The sequence below is a fragment of the Cricetulus griseus genome, chromosome 2 (genome assembly GCF_003668045.3).
Source record: "Cricetulus griseus strain 17A/GY chromosome 2, alternate assembly CriGri-PICRH-1.0, whole genome shotgun sequence".
In the NCBI taxonomy this organism is placed as follows: domain Eukaryota; kingdom Metazoa; phylum Chordata; class Mammalia; order Rodentia; family Cricetidae; genus Cricetulus; species Cricetulus griseus.
In genome coordinates, this window is record NC_048595.1 from 216,512,639 (window position 1) to 216,523,430 (window position 10,792).

The 10,792-nt window shown below is 40.5% G+C and overlaps 1 protein-coding gene across 1 annotated transcript in view; it reads right to left on the bottom strand.

The window, feature by feature from the left end:
* Window positions 1–2,749: 2,749 nt before the first annotated feature.
* The window catches only part of Dsg4 (desmoglein 4), a 33,031-nt gene continuing 24,988 nt past the window's right edge, over window positions 2,750–10,792 (bottom strand). Inside the window, exons 13-16 of the mRNA XM_027404390.1 lie at window positions 8,835–8,974; window positions 8,491–8,554; window positions 7,065–7,273; window positions 2,750–3,520 (exon numbers count right to left, since the gene is read on the bottom strand). Of these exons, the coding sequence (XP_027260191.1) occupies window positions 2,750–3,520; window positions 7,065–7,273; window positions 8,491–8,554; window positions 8,835–8,974 (1,184 nt within the window). The remainder of the gene's footprint in view (window positions 3,521–7,064; window positions 7,274–8,490; window positions 8,555–8,834; window positions 8,975–10,792) is intronic.

The following is a 10,792-nucleotide window of genomic DNA, read 5'->3' on the forward strand; positions in this document are numbered from 1 at the left end:
GCTGGCGAGTTCAGGGTAGAGGGCATCATATGCCAGCCACACCCTGTAATTGGTATGAACTGAGGGATGGTGGGAGAACCTGGCTGCCAGGTCCGTTTTGATATATTAAATAGGCACCTCAGTTAGCCATTTGTCCTGGGCTTGTAAAACAGTGTTTTGAGTCCTGACTGACCAGCGCTTTATATATTTAATGATTTACTAGTTGTTTACTGAATTCTAGAATCTTTGGCCCAGTAGAATGCAAGCATCAAGAGGGAAATACCCGTGTTGGGATATGCCTCAAAACTGAGAGCATAGGAGCCACTCTGTGGTCAGCTAACCTCTGGGTATTACCTATAAGACGACTATGGAACCAAAGCTATAGGGCTGCTCCATGGAGCTCACCAAATTATAAAGCAGAGAAATGCAGCTGATGGGAATAATTCCAGACGGCTATCAGAGTATGTGATATTTGAAAATGACTACAAAGTAGTCCAGCTACATAATTACCCAGTTGTGGGTGAGGACTCTTCTGCTGTGGTTAAGTCTTAGCCTCTTTGCACTTAAGATTTTCAAAAGAGGGGTCTTTTCTCACTAACAAACAGCAAACTCCACACAACAGACAATATCGGATTTTCTCCATCCTTTTAATTTTTATTGAATATTTGCATTTGTGCATATGGAGGTCAGAGGATGACTTTCAGAAGCTGGTTCTCCCCTTCCACTGTGTGGGCTCTGGAGCTCAGACTTAGGTCATAGGTTTTAGTGACAAACACTTTCACCCACTGAGCCCTCTCACCAGCCCCACACGTTCCTCCATTCAGATGCAGTTACAGTATCAGAATGCTGGCCATGGGATTTGAGCAATGGGTTCAAGGTTTTGCACCAAAACTAAGATGCTATGGTTACTTTACTTCTCTATTTCTTTTCTATACAAAATTAAGTAGATATCTCAAGTGCAATAGCTTTTAAATAAATGAACAGCAAAAAAGCAAGAAGGTCTCCCACGATTTCTTTCTAAAACGAATACGTCCTGAAAAGAAATTTATTTCATTTACATTGCCTTTCCAGTCATATTATAGTTTCTACTGTGTAGTTTACATATTTTACAGAATTAAACTGCCATGATAATTTCTTTTTCTTAATTCAGATTTATGCCTACTGAATACAAGGAATCTGTGTTAGTGTTTCCATTTCATTCATTCAGCATCATGAGCAATATTAACATGAGAAATACATCTTGGTAATAGATGACAGCTGTTCTCCAATTTCTCTTGGAGGCAGTCAAAATAACACCTTTAAGTTTTTCTTTTAAGTCTAGAAACAATTGTGATGCTTGAGTCCGGGTATGTCTGTCCTCTTTACTTCCATATCCAGAGAGCCAAGAACAATGCTCGAAACCTAGCAGGTCACAAGTAAATATTGTTAAAAGCATAATAGTTATATATGTGTGTCTGGAGAATTTCTGGTGGTCAAATGAAACCTCCATGACTTGTGCCAAAGAAACTGATTAAATAATATGTCATATTTTTGTTGACATAATTAGCAAAAGTAAGGAAAAAATTCCTTGTAAGGGGGAAAATGCTAATATATCTTCCAAGATCAGTTTCTATTAATAGTTGTCATTTTTTGTGTGTGATCCTAAATTAATTTACAATCAATAAAGCACAATAAAATCAATATATAAATATACTTGGATATATATACATATATATATATATATATCCTTTTGAGGAATGATTCCATTTAACAAACTCCTTTCCCTCTCTCCCTCCCTCCCTCCCTCCCTCCCTTCCTTCCTTCCTTCCTTCCTTCCTTCCTTCCTTCCTTCCTTCTTTCCTTTTCTTTTTATCTTCTTCCTCTCCCTCCTTCCTTCTCTCCCTGTCTCTCTCTTTTGTTCCTGAATATTTTGCCTGCATATATGTATGTGTCCCATGTGCATTCGTGGTGCCCAATGAGGTCAGAAGAGGACATCAGATCCTCTTGAACTGGAGTTACAGATGGCTGTGAGCCACTGTGTGGATGCTGGAAAGCAAGCCTGGATTCTCTGCAAGAGCAATGCATGCTCTTAACCCTGAGCCATCTCCCCAGAACTCTGTTCTCATATAAGGGATACTTAATGGTATAGTAATGCTTAGTGTTTCATGTCTTGCAAAATCTAAAACCACAAACCAACTCATATCTCTTGGCATATGCTCCACATTCCTTTCCATTATTTTTCCTTTCAGACGTGTCATTTGCTTCAGTTAATTTTTCCTGGTGCTGGGGATTGAACCTAGGGCTTCATGCCTGCAAGCACTCTACCAGTGAGCTACACTTGCAGTCCTGAAGTAATTTATTTTTGAGACAGGGTCTCACTATGTAGCCCTGGCCTAAATTTTAAAAAATAATCAAAATATTTCTCTAAAGAAAACTAGGGTAGAAGATGCAGATGAAAGTTCACAACATTTTCCCCAGGTTGTTGATTCAGCCTTGGGACTTACAGGATTGGCACATGAGTTGTGTGCTATTTGTTAGACAACACCTCTAGGATATAGGACCTTTCATTCTAGGGGGTATTTTTGGCCCATTATTGAGAACCAGGAAGAACTAAAACAGGCTTACATAAAGTGTGTAGTCATATTTATCCTCCAAAAGCTGTCATCAAAGAGCCCTGTTGAACCTAGAATGTGTGAATGTTTGCTGAGAGTTAAATGTTGAGTACAGCAAATTATATATCTTTGATAGGTATGTTGGTGGTCATTAAAGTACAAAAATCTCCATGAAGAACTTACTGTTGGGAGTAATGTATGTTGCTGTATCTTGTTACTCTATGTTGAGATGTCATTGGGGAGTTGGAGCCTATGGTTTGACTTATGTGAATGTCTGGGCTCACCATTTGTGTCACTTGAATTTCTGGCCCTACCAAAATACCTCCACTCATCATTGGTCCCATACAAGCATCAGTCATGTTACTGTTGCCCATATCAGGCACACCAGGGCTAGCCACCACTCTCTCAGCATAGTATACATTGTGTGTGTTGGCTAACTCAGCAGGCACACAAATGTTCCCTTGAACATCATAGACAGGTGCCATTACGGTTTCAGTCACGACTACATTGGGCGGAAGCTGAGAATCAAAAACAATTGTCGTGGGTTGCACACATGGGTCAGCAGTAGTGTAGGTCTCAGTTACTATGATGTCCCCGTGAATCATGGGTTCAGAGGCTGCTTCCATTTCTGCTTGGAATTCAGCCTCTGAGAGAGTCATTCCTGAAGATTCATTGACAAAGTAATTAGGCCCGAGCAAAGGGAGGTCAGTACTGATGGGTATACAGGCCTGGTGCGAAGGGAATGGCTCAATTTCTGTGTCCAAGCAGATTTCAGCCAGAGTCCTAAATTTTGGATCTAAAGTCTCCATGTAGCTTTCATCTAAGTCATCCACAATCCAACTGCAGCAGCCAATGGAGCCCACGGGAGACCCAACTCCTTCGTGATCATAAATGAGCAGGCAGTCGTTGGCTGGTCGGCCTTCATCTTCATCTGCATAAGCATATGCTTTCTAAGATGGGAAGAGAGATAGGAAACTGAGGTTTCTTTTCCTTTACAACAACCAGTGAAGAATAATAGCAATGCTCCAGGGACTTCTGATCTAAGGATTTTGTGGACTAAATTGAGAAATAAAACAATACTTTGATGCATTACTAAATTACTGTTTTTAAATGAAGATCATTGTGTGTGTTAATGAGGCATAGAATTTGAGGAATATATGTGAATTTCTCTAATTGGAAAACTAAATGAATGATGTGACTTGAATCAGATAATATACAAATCTTTTGGATTTGTAGTTCTTTGTTTCGGAGGTGACATAGAAATAAAATGTGTTTAATTATGTTCAAAATATTTATTTTTAAATTTTTTACACTTACACATATATTTGCATGCATGGGTGTGGGCATGGGTATGTTTGTGCCGTCGAACTCGTATGGAGGTCAGAGGACAACCGTCAGGTTGGTTCTTCCCTATGGACATGCAGACCCTGGGGATCAAACTTAGGTTGTCAGGCTTGGCATCAAGCACCCTTACATGCTGGGTCATTTTGCTGGACTCCAAATACTTATGTAAAGAGAGTCTTTAGATGAATTTGGAACAAAAGCATATGCAAAGGTAAAAATCCCTCTAAGTGTCAGAGACATTGTCAGAATGCTCTTGAAGTTCTATGTGGCTTAAGCCACTCACAGATTGTGTCAGGTCTGAGAGATGACTCCTGTGGCATTTTTCAAATTACTATTATTGAGACAGGCTCACTGTGGAGCTCACACTGGCCTCAAACCCAGCCTCCTCCTGCCTCAGACTCCTGAGGGTGGGGTTATAGGTAGGTATCAGCATTCCTTCAAATTGTTTTTCAAAAAAGACTTTAAGGATTTTCTGTATTAGCAGGAGCCCAACAGATAAAGGAGAGCAGGGGAAAGTGAACCAATTGTTTAGAACAGTGGGGTGGAAGTAGACATCAATCAGCTTCCTGTTTCGGCCCCCTGAAGCTTCCATACAGTCCCCCCTCAATTTCAACCTCAACATATTTTCTTTTAAAAATTATCTTTAATGTTTGATAACTTCATACATGCATATAATATGTTTTGATCTACCCCCCATTCCCCCCTCTCCAATTCCTCCCCCTCCTTCTTCCACTACTCTTCTATCTCACCTTCCTGTGTTCTTTGTAAAAACCCACTGGGTCATGATTGTAGGACCATCTACTGGGGCAAGAGTAACCTCTTGGGTGCTGCATCCCGGAAGAAAACCGATTCCCTTCCCCAGTGCCATCACTTATCAATAGCTTCTGGGCTAAGGGTGTGATTTCATTCCCCTCCCCCATTCATGCTTCTGTTTGGCTTTATGTTACTTTTGAGGCAGGGACTTCTTATGTAATCCAGGCTGGCTTCAAACTCTCTTACATGTGTGTGATTATAGATGTGTGCTGTCATACATGGCTTTCCATGGGATCCTAGGGGTCTGCAGAGTGTCAGTGGATATAGTCTAACTTTTTATATTATAAAATAACTAAATAAGGCAGAGTGCGAGAGTGAGAGAGACAGAGACAGAGAGAGACAGAGACAGAGAGAAACAGAGAGATGGGCTGCATTCTCGGTTCCCAAATAGTTGAAGAATAAAATCTCAAGGTAAATCACATCTTTCACACTGCACTGCTTTTCTTGTGCTCTGTGCTGGACTCTGCATTCTCTCAGAAGAAATGAGTGAATGCCCATTGTAGTCCCCCAGATAGTCCCAACTTGCTTGGAACACTGGTTAGTGGCCGAGTGGAAGGTCTTTAATATATAGTTATGATTTTCTGAATGACTTAAAAGTATTTCTGAGATACATATAATGGGAGCCTAATTGTTGACTAAATTGATTAGCAGTATTGACTCATTATTTAATAATTAATATTATCCATGTATAATAGGAATTTTGCAACAATATTTAACTATTAGATTTTTGCTTATTTTTGATAATTTCATACATGTGTATTATGTACTGTGATTACATTTGCCCTTATACTCTCTTACCCCCTCACACTGCCTCCAAATCCCCTTCTCTTCCTAACTAGTCTCCTGGCTGCTTTCATGACATTTTTTTTCGTATACTGAGTTAGGGCTGCTTGCATAAGCAGAGGTAACAGTGCTATTTGCTGGCGCATGGACTACTCATTTGGGAGTACATAACTGAGAAAAATGTCCATTTTCCACCTCTGCTAGCAACCAAGTGTCAGTAACGCTTCAAGTAGGGTTAGGGCCTCGGGAGTGCCTTCCTGTCTATGATGGAATGTTGAAGAGCCTGTTCTTGAGAACAGACGCATAGGTGCTACTTGTAGTTTAAATCACAGCATGCTCAGACTTTTTCTTTCAAAGAGTAATGATAAAATTCATGTATTAGCATTTGAGAAATAAGTTAGTCTACTAGAATTGATAAAAATGCATTGCCGATTAAACAAAGTTTCTCAATGTGAGAAATTGCTCTTTTAAAACTATCTTTTTTATATCTATGTGCATTTTGCCTGCATGTATATCTGTGTACCATGTATATGCCTGTTTCTAGAAGAGGGTGATGGATTCCCTGTAACTGGGGTTATGGATGGTTGTGAGCCACCATGTGGGTGCTGGGAATTGAACCCAGATCCTCCAGAAGAGCAGCCAATGTTCTTAACTGCTGATCTATCTCTCTAGCCCAAACTTATTCACTGTTTATGGTGCCCTATTAGACTAACACAATACCTTGGAGCATTTCTTTAGCATTCTGACAGAACCCTGATGCTTTTTTCTTAGGGACATGAATAGGTGGACCCTAGACTGAAAAGAGGAGCCCTGGGTTCATATATGTCAGCTTTAATCTAATACCAAATTGAGATAATGCAGATTCGAGTTTTAAATCCCTTTGTTCCCAGTCCTGGCATTATAATAATACTAATAATACTAACAATGATAATGATAATAACTATTATTATTGTTTTATATATTCTTATTCTTATTATCATCATTAGTCTGAGACAGGTTCTCATCCATCCAATGCTGGATTAGAACTACATAGCTAAGGATGATCTCAAATTTCTGTTCCTCCTGCTTCCACCTCTTAAATGTCAGGATTACAGGTGTGCATCACAGAGTCTGGTTTGTGGGGATTGAACTCAGGGACCTTGCATAGCTAGGCAGTTACTCTACCAACTAAGCTGCATCACTGTCCTGTGTTGTCTTTTTCTCTTTTTGTTGGATCCACCTGGAGAAAAGAAGGGCATTCTAGAGGACATGAATGCAGCTTTGATTTCTTTATCATCATTCTTTTGCTCTGTTGTGGCTTTGGAAATAAAGGGACAAATAAAAAGGAAACAGAAAGGGAGATGCTAAGGAAAGGGCAGCAAGGCATGAAGGGGGATGCTGGTCTTTTCATAGCAGTGAAATATGAAACACTGCTGCAAATTGGCTTTGTCTTTTAAGAATTGGAAAAAAATTAAATTCAAGCCTGGGATAGAGTTAAAAGCAACTGAATGTATTTCTACACTTACAGTGACACATTCCAAGTCTGTGTGTAAGCTGTATGTGTGTAAGGCTTACCTCAGAGAAGTAGCTGTCCAGGAAGGCCATGTTCATGCCGGTGTCTTGGTATTCCCGAAGTGTCCCTATGGTTGAGCTTCTCTTCCTCAGGGTCCCTGTTGCTCCTCCAGCCACCAGGCCTGCGGTTGTCCCCACGGCTGTATTGAGCTCCACTCCTGACACGCCCCCTTCTACTGTTCCTCCACCAGCATAAGTATTGGTGTAGATTTCTGAAAAGACAGGGGGTTTCCATGACAATGCCCAGACTGCTTGGATGGCTTATGCTCACAGAAGAACACTATTGGCCCTCCCCCCCACCAATATAACACAGAAATCATTCTAGAAAGATAGACAATGAGTGATCATATGCAGAATTTTCAGACTTGACAAAAGTAAGTGATACTGAGGGAGACAGCTATGGGACATGGCTCATTCTCATGCATACAACCTTGGCCTGGATGTTTAAAGACACCGAATGTACATCCAGGTGCTGGGTCTGGGCAGCCACAGCTATCCCTATACCCTACCTCATTTGAGAGGAACAACCTATCCCTACAAAGCAAGGACCAGGCTGCTCCCAGAAGCCACATCTCCAGCTTTGTTCACACATGCACTGGAGAGCTGGCTCAGTTGGGAACAACACATATTCTTTGCATGGAAGTACCAGGCTATGCACGCTAAGGATCATCACTAAAATCTCACGTCTGATCTCCAGATGGACAAGCCCGGCTTGGCTCAGTCATTCCCAATTGTGAAGTACTTCTAAGTATTCTGTGCTGTGTGGGACTGCTTACACGGGGAAAGTGTAAGACACAGGTGTGGGAAAAGCATTTGTGAATTAAAGAGCTTTAGGATATTGTTCAAAGAATATTAGCTGTTTCTCTTTTCTTCCCGTCCTTTAAATAACTTCTATTACAGATAATCATTACAAGAACCTGTACCCCATTCCAGGCACTATTCTAATTCTAATTATATACATTGTAGCACACAGGAAAATACATGAATAGTACATACATCATACCTACCCCCAGCATGTTTATATATTCTATATAACATATATATAGTTTTAAAAAGATCTTTAAGTTGGTGCTATTTAAAGATATTTTTAAAACCATCTTGTTATATAGAATTAGAATTCTATGTAATGTTCATTTCAAGGAGAAGGATGTCTGTCTAGAGAGGATGGGTAAGTGGCAGAGCTAGGAACAAAATCCCAGTTATGGTTTCAGACTTTGCCTGTTAAATCACATCATCATGCTATGCATAAGTGTAACTTCAGATAGAAAAGTTGAGTGGCCACCTCAGACATGTCACTTACCCTCTGAGTGTACTCCCATGCAATGAGATTCACACATACGCTAATATATAAGGCACTTTCACTTGAGATTGATTTGATAGAATACTTATGTAAACCTTAGAAAGGGAAACAGAATTGGTGTCAACTGACCAGAGGAATCAATGCGATCTTGGGTATTAGAGGCTGTCATGGGTACGCATATATTTGACACATCCTGAAAGAAAAAAGATTTTATTTTATTTTAAGATTATAAAATTAGGATTTTAATGGACATTAAGTCATATAGGAAAATAGTGATTAATTATAATAATGAAAGGATGTCCTAGAAAATTTGTGTATCAAGTTCAAGTGTGAAAAAAGATTTTAAAATTAATGTTTCACATTCTTCACTTAAAAGCTGAGAATTTGCCTTTGCCTTGTGTGGAACTGTTAGGCTGGCTGAATCCCCACTGAAAACCAACCCACACTTCTGTGGGAAGCAGCAGTCCACTCACCCTGTCTTCGGGATGGGCTCCTTCTATTCTCCAGGGCTGCATCACTCCTTCACCTCCCTCGGGCACAGGGGCAAACCTTGTGCCCAGGCCTTCTGGCTGTCTTCGTTTGCAGCAACACATGAGCAGTAAAAGAGGTGACACTGGTCAAGAAAGTGATGAGAGTTAACCTCAGCCATCCGGTTAGAATATCACTTTTTTGTGGCATTATAAATGGAACCAGGGTAAATACAAAGGCTACAATGTATCAGATAGCCCCCTCACCAGAGAATCAAGTATCAAACTGTCCATATTTATAAATACAAGTTCTGAATCACACCTGCTCTGAGAGCTGGAAGCCTAGAGGGTGTGGGGCTCTGCAATTCAGACTTTACAACTGATTTGAAAGGAAGGACCAATTCTCCCTGGAGTGCTGTATTTCTGAACCAACTGATGACATAGAATTCTCAGCTCTCTGAATCCTAGTCTCCAATATAAATGCATGAAAATCTGTATATTTCTATAGATACTACACAACTGACCAGATATACGCATGGATGGTCCTCAACTTACAGCAGTTTCCCAAGTGACATCTCAATTTAGGAGGTTTCAGGAACAATATATAGCCAATAGAAACTGCATTTTGAAGTCTAAAGTTTGACCTTTTCCTGGATATGTAGCCTGATGAAAATGCTTTTGATAGAGGGTCTTAAATCATAGACTGTGAGAGCTTAAGGTGCCAATGCTCAGGAACAATCTTGGACTATGAGTCGGGCATGAATCCCTGCAAAGACCTCTCAGTAATTCTTGTGTGTGTGTGTGTGTGTGTGTGTGTGTGTGTGTGTGTGTGTGTGTGTGGTTGAGAACTACTGATTTGAAGTTGTTTATTATGACTGCTAAGATTGCATAAGTCAGGTAAGATGCCATAGATCAGGTAACATGACATAGGTCAGGTAAGATGCCATGGGTTAGTTTCTGGGACATTCCCAAAGGCATTTTGAGAATCATTCATGATGTTTTGTATAACCTTGCATATTCATATACCATTTTAAGAAAGCCTATCCAAACATCAGATGTTACTTTCTTATATTTCAAAATGAAAATGTTTTAGTCTGTGTTCATGCACAAATGCATTTCAACAGCACAGTTTAATGAGCTTAACCATGTTGATTTAAGATTCCAGTGTTGGATTCCCTATGAGGTCTAAATACTTTAGAGGCGATCTAAAATACATAATTGAACTCTCTTTGTGGACCTGTATGTCTAAAATAAAGCACAGGGAGAGGCGAGCCTCCTATTGAGAGTTTTTCTCAGCAGCTTTGCCATTCCTCGGACCAGGGTCTTCGGGTAGAGTTAGTTTAACTCTTGAAGCACTTCTCCTTGAATCCTGCTCCATCAGAGGGAACAGTTCACCGGAAGGCTCAGTAGTCATTGACCCCTCATTGCCTGTGAGCAGAGCCTGGAACCCTTCATACTCCAGGCATATTACACAAGCGCCTCCATGCTGGCCCTCCGTTTGGTTAGCCTTTATACTTCTACTTCCACCGTGTGCTAAGCCCTTCAATGTCTTCCCCCAATTTATTGTTTGTTGTTTCCTTGGTGCTGAAGACTGAAGCCAGGGTCTCACTAGTGGCTTGCCATGTCCCACTGGGCTCCACCTCCAGTCCTTGTGTGTCTACTTGGGCTGCGTCTTTGTCCTTGATTGCCTTTTAGATTTACTCACATGTATCACTGTCTGAGAATATCCTCAACTCTCAGGGCCCAGCTCAAATCCACTTCTGTTAAAAAGAAAACCTTCCCTCTTTTGAGGGAAGTTTTTGGAGTTTCTTGAATTTGAGTTCTTGCCTTTTTGCTTTGAAGCATTTTGATGAGGTTTATGTTATAGGGATTGTTTTATTTGCTTGTGGATTATACTTTGATGGTTTGCATATGTTTCCAGTCTTTAGGAAGATCACTAACCCAGGTCTTTGCAGTTATCACTA